This window comes from Neopelma chrysocephalum, unplaced genomic scaffold, assembly GCF_003984885.1.
Source record: "Neopelma chrysocephalum unplaced genomic scaffold, ASM398488v2 Primary Assembly neopelma1_96, whole genome shotgun sequence".
NCBI classification, from domain to species: Eukaryota; Metazoa; Chordata; class Aves; order Passeriformes; family Pipridae; genus Neopelma; species Neopelma chrysocephalum.
In genome coordinates this window covers 2,568,565-2,588,519 of record NW_020897759.1, presented here as the reverse complement: position 1 = coordinate 2,588,519, position 19,955 = coordinate 2,568,565, and the positions used below count along the sequence as shown (strand labels likewise).

Genomic DNA, 19,955 nt, shown 5'->3' with positions numbered 1-19,955 from the left:
GCTGGACAGTTTCATGCAAACATGCAAGCATAGCAACAGTGCTTCTGGAGCCAACTCAGCTGTTGCTTATCTTGTCCCCCAATGCCTCTGGTTTTAGAGACAGCACGCAGAGACCTTTTATTCCCATGGAACAGTTAATCCATCTAAACAGAGAGCTTGTAACTACGGTGCTGCTATTGTACAAGCCAATCATCTGAACTTCACCTGCATAGAGCATGAGGTCAAGGCATGGTAGTTCTTACAACATAACATTTTTCCTTTATTGTAGAAGTTCAGAGCTTGTCAGTTCTTTCCTTAGGAACTCAAGATGATCATCAGTTTATCCAGAAACTATTCCATGCTAGAATACACTGTACTGCAGTGGCACTTTTCTTATATCAGAGGCAGCAGTGAGCGGATATCTGGCAGACAACCTCCATGTGGCTGACTTTGTGAAGCCTGGAGGGCTCACTGCTGCACAAACTCAGCAGATGGGATGCTGCAGAAGCCAGTGGAAAAGCATGAAGTTCATGCCAGTGCATGAGCATCAGGCTCATTCCACTCTAGTAGAATCCTGAAAGGCACGCGGGCACTTTCTTCCTAGGAGCAGACAGTCCCCTAAGCAGAGGGCTAACTAGCATGGTAGACAGGAGGACAAGCTGGTGTGGGTGTTCCTCACCACAGAAGCCTACAGGATTAATAATGCATGTTTTCCCAGACAGATCATTTCTTACATGCCAAAGGAGTTCTGCTTAAATACAACTTGACTTTGCCTGACTTATGAGTTCCTGCCCCACTTCCTGACAACTACAGAGCAGTCCCATGGAGGCAAATGTGTACTGGGAAACTATTCTTAACTCACACCAGTTACATATATAACTGAGGAATGAGGGTGAACAACAAGGGATTTACTGTTGACTTCTTTAAAATTATATGACTATTACTGATGGACAGGATTCATGCTGCATACAGTCAAATATGACTGCATTTTTCCCCCTGCTACGCCTAGTGACTAGTTCAATTTTCAGAGATGCAATTAAGAAAATCAGCTCCATACAGAGAAGATCTCTGAATGATAAACTTTTTTGTGTGCCTGCTTCATCCCATCCCACTCTGCCAGGCATAAAGTTCAGTACAGAGCTTCTGCAACTGCGCCAGGCCAGCCCTGAGACCCACGAAACATGCCCTGCCTCTCAGCTGTGACAGGATCTCAGAGGTTTCCACCATGCTAATGTGACTAAAAGGCCACTGCAGTCCGGAATGGGATCCTATTTGGACATTGGAGAGCAGGCAAAGGGAACACGTGACTGCCTGCACCTGTCAAATGTAAATGCCTCCTTAAACTGCTTACTATTTGTGGGGCAGAGAACAGTGCTGCAGAGAGGGAGAAAGGCAAACACCCTGACATGTTGTATGGACTGTGAGGTGGTTCAGCTTTGACCAGTTAAAAGAACAGGTTCTGCAATGTCTTGCTACAGAAACCAAAACTAGGTAGAAACTATCTCTAGGAGGGCAACCACATGCATCTGAGGAAATTGTGCACAGAATGAACCAGGGCAGATCTTGTGTGCTGCTGGATGACCTGGCAGATAAGAACCCCGACTGATTCATCTTTAAAATACAGGCTGAAGATATGATACAAAAGTAAAAGGCTGGAGAAGCTCCTGGGATTTCAGCAGAACCACTTCAGTTTTATGTCAGGGTAATATTATTGAAATAGTAGCTGGTACAACTGGAATTACACTGTAGAAAAATCTCATGGCAATGACTTTTTCCTCTGCCACAGATTATAATCAGCTGAGCTTCAGCCAGACACGATGATGGACTCAGCCCTTTCTGAGCTGTCAGTGTGATGATAGAATGATAACACTGCTGGACAGTCTGACACACCTGGACATTTCTGGGATGCAAGCACAGCACCCAACTTGTGGCATACACCTAGCAGAGAGCTGTGAAAGCTACTGCTCTGCACAAAGGGTGCAGGTCAGCTTGAGGGAATTGGTTCATTTAGCTGATTTGATCAGCTACGGTTGAAGTACTTGATCTCAACTAATTTCTTGCCCAGCTAAAGGAATGACTCCAAGATCTAGACAATGCATGAGGAATGTAAGTATAATCAACACTGAGATCATTATCATTCAATTCTGAGCACTGTACACCATTAGTGAGCATAAAGCCATTTCTACAAAGGCTCTTGAATTTACTCCAGGCCATCGATCTTAAAAAGCAATACAGTGAAGTGGGAGGTGTCATTCCTGGGGGTCTCAAAAGCCATCCCCAAGCACCTTGGAAATCCACATATCTTATTTAGGAGCCTAAATATTAACTTTAGGCAAAACTATTTTTAGGCAACTAAATTTGAAACGGACCACAATTGCATATATGTATTTCATATTAAATAACAGTGATAAAGAATTTCAGATTTGCCCTAAAGAGTTAAATGTTTCACCTCTAACATTGTTTTTGAAGGTAGAGTAGAGCAAAATTACTGACAACCTACAGGTCCCTGTTTACCAACAGAAGAACAATGGCCTAGTCTGAACTTGGGACAACAGAAAAAGCCAGTTCCCTAGAATGTACCAGTATGATGAAATAGTTCCCTCACTGCTATGCTTTGCAAAACAAAGCAGCTTAGAAAGGTACCCAGCCATGGACGCTGAGCCAAGCTGTAGGAAAACGTGATCTCTAAAAATGAACGGTGGCTTTACTTGCAGAATCATGCCTATGGGTGGCTGTTTAGCATCAGCTCAGGGGAAGCTACTTCCATAAAGTTTCATGAAGTTTCTTAAAGTTTCATAAGTCTCTTAAGTCACAGGGAAAAGTATTTAACACTTAATAGCCTGGAATGTCTACATTGCATTGACACGGTTTCTCTTGCTGTAAGTAGATGTTTTAAGTAAGGGTTCTCCTGTGTTTTGTTTCTACTGTCAGCTGGATGGAAAGCAACGTGAAACATGTAAAAAATACCAAAAGCAGATGAGATTATGCCTATGGTAAAAGATTATATGACTCTATAGAGAGAGCTCAAGATTTTGTAAAAGTTTCCTTAAATAAAAAACCAGAGCAATCCCACTTACCTTCAGTGAAGCACAACAGTAGGACACAATCTAAATCTATACTAATCTAAATATTTGTCAAGAAATAAGCTTACTACTCAAAGACTGAACTTAACATTAAACATTCAGGTTTACATCTCTTCAGTTTTCAGAATGTATTCTACAATCATTTATTACAAGGAATGTTTCTCTGCTGTGATTTCAGTTTCACCCTGAAATCAATTACTAGTCCAGTCTCCAGGCTCGTGCTTCCCTGAAAGGAAATATTTCATGCTGTGAGTGGTGTTTGTACCTTTGTCTGTGAATCAACAGCAGCTCCTTGGTTGACAAGAACCTCTGCTACATTGACCCTGTCCTCTTGAGCAGCCAGGTGGAGTGGCGTCAGTCCACTCTGTAAATTAGAAGCAACAAGTCTTCAGAGGAGGCACATGAATAGTAAAGTGCAAATTCAGGTATCAGTGAGACTCAAAACATCCTACTGAATTTAAAGAAGTTATCCATTCCACTCTCACTGTGTAAGATGCTTCCTAGTCACACTGTTGATCTGCAAGGAAGCACAACTCAAAAGCCAGGAAGATGATGTTTGTTTTACACAAGGAACATTTGTTCAAGCAGTGTTAAGTGTGAGGTAGCAAATTAGAGCACTTTAAGAAAAAGTCACATAGTAATTTTTTAGCTCCTAATTCACTTCCTTAGAATAAGACTTTACAAGCAATATTGAATCATTGTTTACACTTCTGCAAGTTTTCTAGAATTTACATTCACTCAGATTTATCCTTACCTTTTACTCCTTTACTTGATCATTTTCAGACATAAACACAAAAAACAAAACTGCATTCCTCTGAGATCCTCTGCTCAAGGAGGATACAGACTTACTAGTTCACATGTACTGACACTTATTTTTCTATACCTTATTATTTTTCTTATCTAAAACTTGAGATCTAAATACCCTTAAAACCTCAGAAAACTTTCTGTCACATAAAATCTCAGATAAAAGGGGTAGAAGAGAGAATCTGCTGAGGAGATGTTGTTAGGAACGAGAAAGAATATCCTTTACTTGTAAATCACAGTTCTTTTTCTCTCCTCCTGTTCCTACTGCCTTTAGCACCAAGGACAGAAGAGCAGGTGCCAGCAGTTGGCGCAACAGGCAGAAACACTGGCTAAGTTTCCTACCCTTGAACCCAAATCCATGTCCACAGTGCATTCCCTACCAAAGGCAGTTATTCTGAGTGTCCCGTTGTACTTTCCTCAAATATGCAATCCTGGTAACAGCACAGCTTAGGTGGGTCATTCCACAAACATATAACAGTAACCAACTATAAATTATCTAATGGAGCCTGGATATTATGGGCCAAACCTTCTAAAAACATTTAATAAGTGCACAGTCCCACACTGGGGCTCTGGGTATGCAGCTCCCAACCATTCTGTGGATACTCAAGAAATAAATGCTCTTTTTATTCCCATTGCAAAACTCAAAAGTCAGTGTGCTTTAAACATTTGGCTTAAAATGTAGGTGCTGAGCTCTGAGGAAGCATGCATTCCTGACAGAGTACAAGGTGAACTATTTTCAAAAGGTGGCATTATCAGTATAATGAGAAACTAGAGATTACAACTGAACAGTAACAGATTGAAGGATGTTGCAGGTAATTAACCTCTGGTGGGACTGAATCAAAGTGCCCAGCAGCTTCAATCATGCTCTCTGCATTAGCCTCAGCAGCAAACCCATGATAGCCAATGGGATGCAGAATATGTACATGGCGAATTTCCCTGGGGTGATACAAAGTCCATCCTGCACTGCATGAGCCCACACACTTGATTGAGACTTGAGAAAAAAACCAAACCAACCACATCTGCAACAGAAGCTCTCTCAACGAGGACCCCAAAGTAACCAAATTGTAAAGTTAGGAGCAGGAGAACACACCAGTCCTGTGCAGCACCACCCACTGCCTCAGAGGACACTGAATCTTTCTACCTGCTGAGAACAGGAAACAATTTCCATGAAAAATTTTTCTATTGCCTCTCTGCTCTAGCCACATAAATCCCTACTGAAACTTCACTTGACAATATCAAATAATGTCTAGTGGAGCATTTAAAGAATTAAGGCTGCACATTTGCTAGAAACATTGCTATAGAGCAGACTTAATAGCCTATAAATTCATATCTACAGAAACTAAAATCTATTAACTTTCCTTTCCTGCCCCCAGGAGAAATTACACCAAAAGTCACTGTGCTCTAAGGAACACCCTCTGGGGAGGAAGAATCACTGGTATTAATGAACAAAATCTCAAACTTGCTGTTATTATCCCATTTTAAAAAGTCAGCTTCCCTTAACAAGTTATCTGTCACCATTAGATGGCAATAATTGTTACCATTTGTAGGTATATGTCACTTTTTTGCTACAGGATATTATAGCGTTAAAAATGTTACAAATACAAAAAAAATGTTATGAAAATATGACAAGTGTTACAATTACACATGTAACAACTGACAAATGCTGCCATTAAATGGGCATAGAAGCTCATAAATAACAGGCCCAGTAACCACTGGGAGGAGGAAGATGTTTTCTCTCTGGGCATGTTTTGGCAGACTAGCATAACGTGGAAGGAAGGGAGATGGATTAGGAAGTTCCACTGCAGCATGTGCTATCACTGAAACTTGGGTACTACAAAACACAGTTCATTTAATGTGACATGGCACGCTGCTCTTTTGGCTAGAAGAAATGAGTATTCAGACACCTGCAGTGGCTTTCAACATGTGCAGAACCACAGTGGGTGGAATCTAATTGCAGGCCCCTATCCTTCTCCTCACCGTGCTTGTTCATTGCCTGGGCACCAGGCAGGGGGAACACTCACCTTGTTGCTGAGATTTACATTAGCATTTCTAGAAAGGAGCAATGACACCATGTCCACGTGGCCGTCCTGGGAGGCGAGATGCACAGGGGCGATGCCCTGCCTGGTGACAGCGTTGGGATCAGCACCATATTCCAGCAGTGTGGTGGCTATGTCCATCTGGTTTTTCTTGGCAGCTATGTGCAGTGGCGTGTAGCCATTCTGTCAACAGAAAGCACTCCATGGCAAACTACTCATTAAACACTGTGATAAATCACCTACCTAACTCTATGAATAAGTATGCCATTAGTTCCAAAAATTCTGTCAAACGTGCTCAAATACAACATTAACTAGTTGTACAAATGAATGTGTCAGACCCTTAAGTAATTTTTTTTGCAACTACTGCTACAAAGAGAGGGATTCTGATATAAACATTTGAAAATATCTGTTCAGAAGAGGACAATCTATAACAATAGGAGTTTGAGTTTCATTGCACAGACGTTTGCCACTTTTCCTTAAAAGTACATAAAAAAGAGCAGGATGTGTGTTCATAACTCAGAACAGCTGTTATTGTTTGATTTTTTTCCCCCATTTCTCAGTTTGAATGAAAGCATTATGTACATGAAATATGGTCTTTCTTGCAGCATTTAACCTAAACCTTACTGACAACCTGGTTTTGTTCAGATCAAGGGAAAATTAAAGAATGTAACTTTAGAGTCATGCATTCTTTATTTTTTTATTCCTTCCAGTATGTGTACCCAGTGAGCCCTCTACTAAAAATAAAAATGCAGTATATCAGTTGCATGATAGAATTTTGTAATTCTAAAAAAGGATAGATTAGGCAGAAAACAGATAAATGGATATAAAGAATAACTGATTAGCATGCCAATACCAAAACACTGATTGAGGTATGACCAGCTTTTGGTACAGATTTTGATGACTGTTTAATCAAGAGCTTTCTCTCTTTCAGAAATGTATTAGCACTCATTATCAAGTAAATGGCAAATGTGCACACATTTGCATGTGACTACGGGAGAAGGTCAGGGGGGATGAGACCCAAGCTGCACAAACCCTTCTGTGCAGTATCATAAGCACCATGTGCATCTCAGATTACACAGCCCAATAAATCTATCAAAAGGCACAAAGCATTCACCTGGCTTGGCTCCTCCCTGCACCCACAGGGCAGCAGGGCTGGACTGAATGGGAAGGCAGGTCCCAGCAGATGCAGGGCAGTGCAGGTAGGGGTGAGGAATAAATACACAGGGGCACACAGCTGATTACAAGAGAGCTTTAATAGCAACCTGGCAGCCAAGAGATGCACAGCACTAATCTAACGTGGAAAAGGTTCTGCAACCTTCAAAATTCAATTCAAACTCAGTTCAGACCTTAGTGCTAAGATATTTGAAAAGGACACTCATAAAACAGAATGCCACAATTAATAAGGGGAGTATTTGGCCACTGAATCTTCACTATGAAGATAACATGCTTCAGGTAAAACAAACACAAGACTCTCCCTTAGACTTCCTGCATGATATTGTCACATAAAATAGCCACTGCAACATGAGCACCTAATAAATCCTAAACACTACATGCTAAATCCTGAGCATATGCTAAACTGTGTATTTTAAATGGAGCTCACATTACATTACTTAAAATAACAAATGCAATTTCCAAGCCTTTTCCTCAGAAATGGGCATAGATTGCTTTCAGTGGAATGGAAAGCAGCAGGTTGCCAAGAGAAGACAAAAAGAGAGCTGAAAAATAAAAGCTGAAATTCAGCTCAGTCCCAGTCTGCATCTTCTCCCCATAAGGGCAGTGCTCTGTCACTATGCATAGATAGAGAAAGGAACAGAGAAGTTCAGAAGGAAGGATATTGGATTATTCTGGTTGCCAGGGAAAAGAGAGGAAAAGGGAAAATAGTTAAAGATGAAGGAACGGAGGAAAACTGAGGCTTTGGGAATGGGGTGAAGGGGAAGAAAGGCACTGTACAGTGGATGCCAAATTAAAATTAGGTATAAGCCCCATGTGAAATTAGCCACAAGCCTAAGTTTTGCATATAAAAGAGAAGAATGGTTCATGAGAATAACTGTTTGTATCACAGCACTGTACTCTGACACGGTCGGTTCCCTGTCACTGATCACTCTTCAAGGCAAGTGTTGCTGGGTGAGGTTAATGAGCCACTCTTAAGATCAGTGTTAAAGACAGCGATGTCACAGGAAAGGTAACTGCTGACAAAACTAACTTTGAAGCCAGTGATGAGATATGACATAACACATTTATTTACTAGACCTCATTTACAAGAGAAATGGGAAATCATCTGCTGTTACCAACATCATCTTTCACATGACTGCGTTGTGGGTGCCTAAAGCAACAAACATGTTAATGTTAATTTTATTTTGTATTGACGCTCTGCTCAGTGTTGCTGTGGCTCACTTGCTGCAGAACACTAACAAATGCTTTCTTTTTAGGCACACTTACAGCTGGCACTTGAAGGCCTGAAGTGGCAGCTGCAAAACTGTCCTGTTACGGATGGAGAAGCTAAGGTGACCTGACACATGAGTTTGTGCAATATTATACCACAATATATAGTGCTTCCACCTTGGTTTGGACTTCCCAAGTGCTTGGCAGCGGCTGCTGCAATCCCTGCCCCTACAGGATGCACAGCTTCTGCTGAAGTTTCCTTCAGTGAAAACTGGGTCAGTGCCTTCTCATCCTCTTCAGAAGGCCCTTTCTTCCCCAGGGTGGTATTCTAGAGTGCTGTGTTGCAGTAGTTGAAAGATCAGAGATCACTCCAGTTCCCCTCCTGGGGGCACTGCTCTGGCAGATTGCCACTATCGACAGTATTGATTTTAAACTGCGCCGTTGCTGCTGGCTATCCGTGTTTATTTAACTTTCCTCTCTTTGCACTACAAACTCTGGGATGTACCATGTGTGACAGACTCCATCCTCTTCTTCAGCCATGCAGAAGGTCTCTCTGCTGTGGCCGTACTCAGCCATGTGTGAGAGGAAGGCAGTCAAGGAGATCTGTCCATCTAGCTATGAAACTGCATTTTTTTCTACTAGTACTGCTTTTTCCACAGTATTTTTTGGCAGTGATTTAAAGAAAGTGTCTGGGTTGTTTCAGATGAGGTATTTACACTGCACTTACTCTGCTTGAACCTACTTATGCTTCCACCCTACTTTACCTACTGTTGTTCAATTATTGATTATACTTTGATTGATTGTACTATATATCAATCCCATATTTAAAACTGGGATCCACAAAAGATGTAGACACTTTAGGCTTCTCTAAATTCTTTCTTCTATGCAGAACTAGAAAAAATTTAAATATTTATTCTTTCATATTCTCTGAAACCTTACAGTAGGTGTTGTCTTGCCTATAGGAAATTACAATCAAAGCAGGACTGTGACTAGTTTTATTTTCTTGCCAGTCCATTTACACTGGGGTGGTATTGTGAAGCACATTAATAATTACATATGTTGTGCTGAGAAACTTATCACACCTCAGAAGGGGTGTAGCTGGCATTTATCCCAAGCTTGTCCTGCACAGATGTTAAGATGCAATGACATAAATTTGGCTGGCTTGGAGAAGTTACTGAAGAGACTGAACAAAGCTCAGTATTGGCTGAGTGTGAATGGCAGTGAATCTAGAGATTTTAAGTGTTTCTACATCTCTATTTGCTTTTTTTACTGCTATTTTATTCACCTGCAGAATTATTCTAAACAGCTTTCTGTGGTTGTGAGACATTAATAAACAAGGTCACTGAGCCTCCTGTAACTGCAAGCATACACAGCCTAGAAAGAACAGAGGCAGACAGGGAATAAAGTGACACAAAAAGCCCAAGTGTTGTTCCCCCAGAGTGGCCAGTACTTGTACCTTGGCAGAGGCGTGAGGTGAAGCTCCCTGGTCCAACAGGAGGAGTGCCACTTTTTGATTATCGTAGTGTGCAGCTACATGCAGTGGTGTTAAACCGCTCTAAAAACACATGCAGAACAAACAAGTGCTGTTACAGACCCTCTCCAGGGAAAACTCGGGAGTTTGGAAAATTGGAGTAGATAAGGTGAAAAAACACATTTGTTATTCAGTCCTGTATCCAGAGTCTTTGATAACTTTTCAAAAAATGAAACAGAAATTTGAACATCCTTACTGAGCTGTGAAAGCCCCCTTCACTTCCCCCAGGGAAGATGAACAGAGAAGAACATATCTGTGCTGTCCCCAGGACAGAGTGGGTAAGGAGGTCACACCCTTGGTAATGTTTTTCTTTTACTGCAGTGGATAAGTAAACTGTCCCTTGGATCTGTAAAAACCCTGGATGGACTGGTTTAAAAAGCTTGAGGTGCTATTGGCCTTTGCCCCCTGCCATGAGCCCTGGGGAAGCAGAGCCAAGTACTCTGATAAGAGCTCTAAGTAGTCTGGGCAGGAACGTAGGGGAATGGTTTGTCTCCATCCCCCTGGATGGGAATAGAGAGCACATAATTTTGTTGTCAATTAATGACAATACAAGTCACTTTTGTCAAGAGTTCACTGGTTCTTGGCACCCCCAATAGGGACTGGAATACTACATGAAACCTACTCCTGTTAAACCCAGGCTGTGGATACTAGTGTGATGTAAGTAGGTAAGGGGATATTATTAGAATACTATGTGCTTTTAGATATTTGCTGGGCAAGTGGCAGTGATTTTTTTCTGTCCTACCTTTCCAGAAGCATCAGGAGATGCATTCTTCTGAAGCAGGAGGTTGGCTACCTCAATTTTCCCATACTTTGCAGCCACATGTAGCGGAGTAAATCCTTTCTGTAAGAGAAAGCAGTTATATAGCAGCCTTGTGTACTTTTTCTCAGGGTAAGGTTTGTTTCTGATCTACAGGGATACTGCTGTTTCCATCCATCCCCTTACACAGTCCTGAGGCTTACCCAAGCCTGCAGATTCCCAACTGCCCTGTTGGCCCTGGAGGCCCTTCCCTTGCAAGGCAAAACACTTATCTACATTAAACAAGGGAAGAGTCAGGTTCCTTTCTTCACACTACGAAGACCCAAGGACAAGCTTATCAACTCTGGTCAGGAATTTATGCCCTGCATTCCTGTCATTCCAAGAAAATGCAGGTCTGATCACTGGGATGTGTTACACATCAGCTTCTGAGGTAAAAGTACGAAGCTTTATACCCTTCTAATAAAATGTAGCTCACTCTTACATTATTTGTATGTGTATATGACTCTTGCAGCACTTAACTCACAAGTAGCTTTTGCTACAGGGACTATTTTACTATTGAAGCTATTACTTCTGCAACTCACTCACCTTGGTAATGATAGATAAAGATGCACCATGATCCAAAAGAACAGAAGCTACATCTTCATGCCCTTCTCGAGCAGAAAGATGCAGGGGCGTGTAGCCAGACGTCGTGGCTGCGTTTGGAGACGCTCCTTGCTGCAGCAGTTGCTGCACTATGTCTGCTTTGCCCAGCCGAGCAGAAATGTGCAGCGGTGTTTGGTCATCCTAGACATGAAGGAAACAACACAGTCCTGCTTAAGAAAACTAAGGCTCACATTCTGACAGAAAATATTTGCCCAGATTCTGTTGCTTTTCAAAACTGTAGACGAGCATTAACTCTGCTGAGGTCTTACCTAGTGAACATTGCACACTGGCTTTCTTGATGCATCACAAAATATTCTAGATGGGTACATAATCCATAGAAGTTAAGAAACTTATCAGTTTTCTTCTTAATCTGGATTTGCCTCACTTCACTTTGCCACTAAGGTGCATTGAGTTTCCTGTTGAACTTGAGACCTTTCTTAAAACATAGCCAATGCACAGCTTTGTCCCTCACATCTTGATCTCTTATGATTCCCAGCTCAATCAGTTGTTTGGGATGAACTGAGGTGCAAAGCATACTATTGCCTAGAAACTTGCATGAAGTATCATAATTTTTGTGTTTGGGTTGTTTGGTTTTTTTTTCTGGTGACCAGTTTGTTTGGTATTTTGCAGATAACTTCTCAGTAGATGTAACTGAAGATAGAGAGCACAGTGTGCAAATTCACTGTTGCTTTCTCCCTTCTTATTTAGAGCACAATAATCTCAATAGTTTTGAGTATAGGGGTTATCCTGTCATGGATATCATTGTCTATTTCTTCTCCTTCACTGAAAATACTATGATGTTTGTGACCTTGTTCTGAGTGTCTAAGGGATAATTTCTCCCTTATTATTTGATTTAGTGTTTTTGTCCTCCCCATTCTCCACTGTACAGTCTTTGGATTAAGCACAGTTTCACATTATGGCCAAACATCTTTCTCTCCCCACTTTTTCCTGCTGAATTTCCTACCTTTTGAGCACTACTACCCCATGTCCTACATTCTAGGCTGTTCTCTGCAAGGGAGACTTCTGTCCACGCCCATCCTACAACAGTGATTTTACACCTTTGGGATTTAGGATGGGAGATTGTCAGGATGTGAATGCTGCTCCTCTGCAGGACAATTCTCCTCTGACTGCTGGAGAGACTTTGTGGTTCTTAAATCATTCCAGTTTATGCCTGTTTCCCACAAATTTCTCACAGCTGATGTTAGCACTGGTGTATAATCTACTGCTTGCATTTAGCTGTTATTTATGATAAATTGATCACAGGCAATGGCAGTGTGCACAAATTAAATCATTCTGTGAATTTACTTAAAAAATATTTGCATGACTGTGCTTCTGAGCACGAGCTGTTCGCTTTCAGGGCTGTCTTTGGAGATTTACAGACCACATGATTCACTTCTATTGTCAGGCTGCTTGCAGATACAAAGTGCATCTGCTATAAATATTTAGCCAGAGTTCCTTATAAGTAGATATTCTTACTAGTAAACTAATTTGTGAGCCAATTCACAGATAGCTTCACAATGAAAAATAGATTTCTTTGAAATTGTATCCATTTTATTACCATTTGGGTAAAAAATAATTCCTGACTTACCTATTAAGACTGCTATTTATTGCACCCATTTATCTCCTTACCCTGCCTGTTTCATGGGGCTCTTTCATTTCCATAATTTTGTGTGTTTCTTCATGTCTCTTGACCATTTCTTTTCCCTCAGCCCTTACCCTCCTCAATTCCAATTGTTTCTGAAGGATCTGTTCCTTCTTTCCAGCCCTCTGCTACATCCCCGTACTGTGGCTCCTTCCTTTAGGAGTAGTTCTTTAAAAGTACAACTATTTTTGAATGCATGCAGGCTGTTGCTTTAGGGATATGACAGGAGGCACCAGAAGCTTAGGGTTTCCAGTTCTGAAATAACTGAAATAAAAGCAGATTTAAGGCATTCCCCTCCCTCCTTGCTTCCCACTTCCCACAAAACTCTTCAAACATAAGATAACTTATATTAAAAACTGGCAAAAAACCCCAGGGTTGGTATCAACTTGACACCTGCCTTCTCTCTTACATACAAACCACTCATGACTACAGTAAGAGGGCACATAACAAAATATCAGTGGTTATTACATGACCTGGCTTCATCTCCCTTTCTCTCCCTGAAAGACACGTGCAAGGTGAACGTGAGTCCTTGCTTTGTCAAATACAGACTATCCAGGTTTATTCTACCTGGGCCATCACCTTACCTTGGCTTTAGCCTCCACCTGGGCTCCGTTTTGTACCAGGTATCGCACCACCTCTGTCTGGCCAGCCCTGGCAGCCATGTGCAGCGCTGTTTCTCCTCTCTGGTGTGCAGCAGCAAAAACAAAACATTAATTAAAAACAGACTACAGGAAAAACAAATGCCAACACGTTTCATAAATACAAAAATACCGAGGGCCCAGTTCAGTGTGATCTCCACTAGAATACTTTGCCGTAGTTGTCTGTGAGCAAGATGTAAGATTAAGTCAATATTTGATCTCTCTGTATGCTGCAAAGCAGTTTATTGCGGGGTCAGTTTCCCAACACAATAGTGCCTTTGTCACTGCCTTTTGCTGTAAAGAGACAGTGCAATCTTTATATTTACTAGCATTTTACTAACAGTGTTATAAATTATGTCCATTTAAATAGAGCTTAATGTAGTCAAAAACATATTTCAAATTTCCTATATTGAGGCACACATGTATTTGTCTTTCCTTCTGCTATGCCTTATGCCCCTACTGTAATTTGTTATCTGACAAGCACTGAACTGATTAAACAAGAAGAAAAAATAGTATCATTATTGAGTATATTCGTCCAAAGCTTCATGGACTTAAGAAAAGACAAATCCAAGGAAGCCAGAATAAATGCAGGAGGGAAAAGTGCTTTATACATTTTTGGACATCAGTATGTCTTCAGGTATAAACACCTGCTAATTTCCAAAAAGTGCTGCATTTTTATATAATCTAATAGAATTAACAGGTGAAGATTTACAAAATGTTGCCTTCTAACTGCACCTGCATATGGAAGGCGAAAGGGAGATTTTGAGGCCAAACTACTAAAGAGAATCAAAAAGCTTCTGCTTTCCTTCCACTTCCCAGCTTTCAAATATCCATCTAACAATGACTTCAGTTTTTACACATGCCCCGGGAGCCTTGGGGCACACAGCACACATCCAGCAGAAAGGCGCGCTCGGACGGCTGGATGGACACAGGCAATATGTCCCGACAATCTGCTGCAATCTGTTGATAACAGCAGAACTTTCCTTAAATGGCAGACCCCCAGGGTCTTGGGAAAACAGTGCTCAACAGTCAAGCACACATCTCAAAAATTACATGTGAAAAGCTACAGTGTGTTCTCATTCTTTACTTCAGAAAATAAAGAGGAGAGACCCTACTTAAGGTCAGCCCCTTTTGAGGTTTCAACCTGTCAAGCATTTCCCGAGCAGGAGTCAGCAGGCTGCACTTTCCCATGACTCCAGCACGAGCCACAACTGCTGTGGAGGTGGATGGTGAACATGAGAATTAGGCACTTCTTCACAGTGCTGCTCCCAGATATTAGTGTATTCCCAGTGCTGCTGTGCTGAGAGGGGAGCTGTTACTCACCACGTTGGTAGTGTTGGGTGATGCTCCATGATGCATTAGCTGCGATACAATATTTACATGGCCCATGAAGGCAGCAACGTGGATTGGAGTTAGGCCCGACTGGAAAACAAATCAAAGTCCAATTTAAATGCCTACTTCCATATTCCTGTACAAGAATGCCATGGAGAAAACATAAATTATTCCAAACTAAGTAAACTCCAGTGCTTGCTCTTCTGAGAGGGTCTCATCTCCTCAAAACCATATACACATGCTTAAAGTAAAGGCACACAGAATTGGAAACACCTATGAGTACAATTCATGAGCAAACATGTAAACATTCTAGGAATTCAGTAGTTCTTCATCAACTAAGAAAAATTTCTTCTTAAAGCATTTGCATCTTGGAACAGAAGGAAAAAAAATAAATAAACTGTAGAAGCATTCCTGGTACAAAGGTAAGACTTTCTGGAACATTCAGCTAAATGCTAAAAAGATGCAGTGTCCATTGTCCTCAACAGATCCAGTTGCTTTCGGGTGAACAAAAAGGTCTATTGAACTTAGTGGTGAGTTCCATCTCCACTGTTTCTCCAGGAGAAAGGGAATTTGAAACTGGCATCCAGCCAGAGAGGCCCAGACACAAGTGACACAGGCTACAGAGAATTCCCTCTTCCCTCAGGTCTTTGTGGCACTATCACCATCATAAATCTGCACCACTGCCCTAATACAAGATATGAAAGACCAGCTGGAGAGAGAGGGAGGAAGAAGGAAAGAGGAAAAAGGGAGCAGTCTTTTAGCAGGACATGACCTCAAGGATTTTGCTTTAGAAATCCAATCAATAGTTAATATTTCTCCACACAGAATTATCCTAAAGCCTCTTCACAGCTGCTTCTGCACAGCTGTACCAATACTCAGCCAGAGGCTGCAAAAGGGGGTTTTGCTACCAAGAGGAGGAAAAAGCTCAGTGGATCTCTGGAAATCCCCTGATTTAGGCAGCTTTCCCACAGATATTCACAACTCCCAGGAGGGTAGAGGTGAGGAAAACACACTTTTTTCCCTTTCTCATGCAGAACAGAAAATATGAGCAGGAAGGCAGAATAACTGGTTCAGTGTGTTACTTTTTTTACCTGTTTTGAATAATTTAGTAAATGCTTTTAAAATAATAAAGTGATGGAGATACAATGCATATTGTCCTCTTAGACCGTAAAGCACCAACTCATACTGCAGAGATTCAAGCCTGCAGCGGAAAAAACGTGCAGTATTTACAAATGGAAGTATGGAACCTATCAGGAAAACAGAATTCACCATATAAAAAAGGTAATAAATGTTACCTTTGATACACAGTTTCATATGCAACAGTCATTATTCGTGACAATGATTATTTGTTTCCTCTTATTGCATTTGCATTGTTTATTCACAACTTGCAACCAACACTTGTTTGCTCTCAGATTCCTTCAGGGAGGAAGACTCTGAAGCTTTCTGTCCAATTTGTTTGGAAGACCAGATACAAACTTTGTTTCTGACTTACAGAAATAGCAGTTTATGGGATGGGTGCTGAGTACCAACTTCTAATTCTGCCTTGAAAGGTTGTTACTATATAGTCAGTGAAAGAGGCAGGCGGAAGGTAAAGCCCTGCAGTAAAGTATCATCCTGAATCCCAACAAATGCAGTCAGATGTGGTTTGAGATCATATGAGATCACAGAGAGGCAGCAACAGGAAATAAAGGAAAAGCTCTTGTTTTTGGAAAGCTTTTGCTCAGAAAAGCAATTCCAAAAGTACAGACCAGACTTCTAACCTGGTTCACTTGCACCGATCAGTGTAGTTAAGTGTTGCTTTTGCTTCTGTTCTCATAATTCTTTGAATTTAAAAGGGACAGAATTGAATTGATAGTGTTTCTACTTCCACACTGACTATTTAATATAGAGGAGACACATCTCAGCCCTTCCATAAAGGCTCTCTTTGTGCTTCTCACTCCGTTGCTAATAAGATTTCAAATTAAACTCTGAAAGCTGCATCTACAACCCCTAAGGTTTTCAAAAACTAGTCTGGAGATAGGTAAACTATAGCCAGGACAGGCTCTGCTCTCCCTCAAGCAAGCCAGGAAAGGAGCTCTATGGTTTGCTGCTGAATAACTAAAATAAAACCCCATGCATTAAATGAAACTCCATTTTGTGGAGATGAACTACTCCCCATTGCACCTTGCTTAATCAATGGAATTCCTTGCCATTTCCTAACCTAGCTTATTCCACAGGGTTCACACATTCGTATATGTGATCTTTCCTCCTCTCCTCAATTGGTAGAATATACATAAACAGACAAAAAATATCCTGTAGGTACTTAATTAATCTCTAAATTGTGCCAATAACTGAGTGCACACTATGTCATCCTGACTGAAGTAACAGCATTTTGATTTCTGTCTAGCTAATCTGTGATGCCCCATGATGGTGGGTAAGCATAACTTCTGTATGGAAAGTGAAAACAAGCTCTGAATTAAATCACCTTTCAAAATAGGACTGAAGCACAGTCTTCACCTTGATCTCTCAAATTTCATCTTTGGTGCTTTAAATTACAGAAAAAAGTGGCAGAAATGGTGAATTTTAGAAAAATTTTTTATATGTTACATTTCACTTGTTTTTCCAACTGTAATCCCAAAGCATATAATTTGTTTGTGATTCGCAAGGGCAACTGACTTTATTATTCAGTTTTATTATTTCATAATACCTAGTTGAAAGTAATTCCTGACTTGACTGGTCCACACTCTTCCAGAAACATTCAAATATTAATCAGTATAGTTACAATGAAGTTTGTAGGAAAAGCAAACACAAGTGTGAAAAGATGATTTCTTACCTCAGTCACAGCTTGAATTGATGCCCCGTGCTTCAGAAGAAGTTCCATTACTTTTATTCTGTTTTTCTTGCAGGCAATGTGAAGAGGTGTGAAACCATTCTGTAAATGAAAAAACATATTTCTTGATACCCCATGTGTCCTTAAAAACTAGAATTGGGTATGGAATTCATGTAAAACATTTTTCAGTTTTAACAAAAACACCTCCCAGACTTGTTTTGGCTTTACTAAATCTTTCACGTAAGAGAAAGGTCTTTTTCTTTTTAGGTGGTTTTTCTATTTCATATAGCAAGTTTTAATTATGAAATATATTGCCTACTCCAGTAATTAATTTATTTTTAAAAATTCTCAGTTCACCAAAACTATCAAACCTTTCATTTGTTGCTTAACATACTCATTTTTAACTAGGTGGGGTTTTTTTCTGGAGTTTTTTTGGGGGGGAGCAGGGGGTTGGAGTGGGTCTTTTTTAGTTGGTTTTCTTTTGAGCTTTTAGAACTGCTTTTTAGAAAAAAAGCACATTACAACCTCTGGAATTTAGATCTTCCAAACTATTTTTACTACTTTTTTTTTTTTCATTCATTATCTGCCAGTTTACAGCAACCAAAACTATTTTGCCTCCCCACTTGCTGTTTATAGTGAACGAAACCCATAATACCTTGACCAAAGACACCTGAGGACAGGTTAATCTGACACACAGAAACAGAGGGGCTGAGTGAAGCCTGTGCTGTTTTCAAGAGACTCAATCCCTCCTGGCTTGTGAGGGTTTCAGGAGCTCACATAACATTTCAGGAGCTGAATGAGTTAGCATCAGGCTGTGAAACCAACAGTCAACCCAATTCATGTCAGAACGTAAATTTGTTTGGAACAATTATTGAAAAACAAATCAAAGAGACATTCTAAAAAGAACAGATTGCAAGTTCTTGAACAAAACACATTGATGCATTCTGCTTGTATGCAGTTTAACTGCACTAACTTATTTTGTTACTGAAGTTGTTTTTAAAGCAGAAAGGCATATGATTCCATTGACATAATTATACAATACCACAAATATTCATTATGTAACTCATTCCTACCTTTTACTGTTTCACATGATTGAGAGCTAATAAAAATTCCCTCGGTTTTAAATGTTGCTGATTCTTTTCTCTGTACAAACACTTAGAAAATGAGGGTTGTCTCCATACCCAAACCTACAGCAGTTACATCTGCAGCTGTTTCACCTATTCAGAATCATAAAAAGCTACTGGGAGGCAAAAGTGCTCTAGTTACACTAAAAATTCATAAATCACTGTTGACTGTCTGTAAGCAAAGGTCTGCTCTGATTTCACGACACATTATCAACACTTTGAACCTTGAGCATCCTCTCTTGGGCTGTAGCAACACAGTACATCCTCTCTGTCAACATCAGCAGGCAGAAAATAACTCTCATCACATAAGTCTAACCACAACTTTGGGAGAATGTTTAGCTGTGAATAGTACCCCGCTGTGTACTCACCAGTGCTTTGGCATTAGGATTAGCTTTCTTGTCCAAGAGAACCTTGGCAACTTTGTAGTGGCCACAGTGGGCGGCAACATGCAGCGCAGTCAGATAGTCATTAGTGACGTCATCTACAGGCACGTTGTGCTGAATCAGAAGCTGAACACAGTTTAGATGATCTCCTTGTGTTGCCATGTGCAACGGAGACAAACCATTCTGCAAACAGAAAGACCCAACACTGGTGGGTTATAGGATGCTCAGAGAAATAAAACTCCTCCGCGTTGTTCTCGGAGCGTTTGTTGTATGAAGAATTTTACAAGCCCAGAGAGCACCCAAAATAAACTTAACATGTTCAGTGTAATGATGAGGGTTCTTACTCTAGAATTTAGGGCTTGTTTGGTTAGAGTTTGTAGGCAGCTCTACACTGAAAAGCCGTCACAACATACCAGCAATGCTCTAAACGTAGCTTCTTTCATCCAGTATAGCTCAGATAAGCTGCTTGATTTAGATGAGTTATGTGAGAAACAGCACTTTGTGTTGTTTTAGACTTTTAACACCCTAGCCAGGGAATTTGCTGGATTTAAAAGCTGCATTAAACTCACCACTCCAGAGTGGCTTGCATATACCAGGCATGAGAGCACAGTTTAGAGCATCACTCAGTAAACACTACAGCCTTCCCTCATTCCTCCACTTGTGTTTTCCTGAATTTGGGGTTTATGCATGCTTATTCCACATTACACACCTCTGGAGACCATTCTTCCCATTCAGCATGGGTACAACAGTTTCAAGTGGAACCGGGCTAAAAATCTGTGAATGAGACCTCCGTGCTGTGACCTACCAGGGGCA

General features: G+C 40.8%; 1 protein-coding gene across 6 annotated transcripts in view; it reads right to left on the bottom strand.

Annotated features, from left to right (window-relative positions):
• Positions 1-19,955, bottom strand: part of ANK3 (ankyrin 3) — a 204,340-nt gene that overhangs the window by 93,870 nt on the left and 90,515 nt on the right. For all 6 annotated transcript variants that reach the window (XM_027694110.1, XM_027694111.1, XM_027694109.1 and 3 more), the window contains 9 exons: positions 19,128-19,325; positions 17,639-17,737; positions 14,818-14,916; positions 13,441-13,539; positions 11,158-11,355; positions 10,558-10,656; positions 9,741-9,839; positions 5,888-6,085; positions 3,328-3,426 (listed from right to left, as the gene is read on the bottom strand). In XM_027694110.1, coding sequence (XP_027549911.1) covers positions 3,328-3,426; positions 5,888-6,085; positions 9,741-9,839; positions 10,558-10,656; positions 11,158-11,355; positions 13,441-13,539; positions 14,818-14,916; positions 17,639-17,737; positions 19,128-19,325 — 1,188 coding nt within the window. The remainder of the gene's footprint in view (positions 1-3,327; positions 3,427-5,887; positions 6,086-9,740; positions 9,840-10,557; positions 10,657-11,157; positions 11,356-13,440; positions 13,540-14,817; positions 14,917-17,638; positions 17,738-19,127; positions 19,326-19,955) is intronic.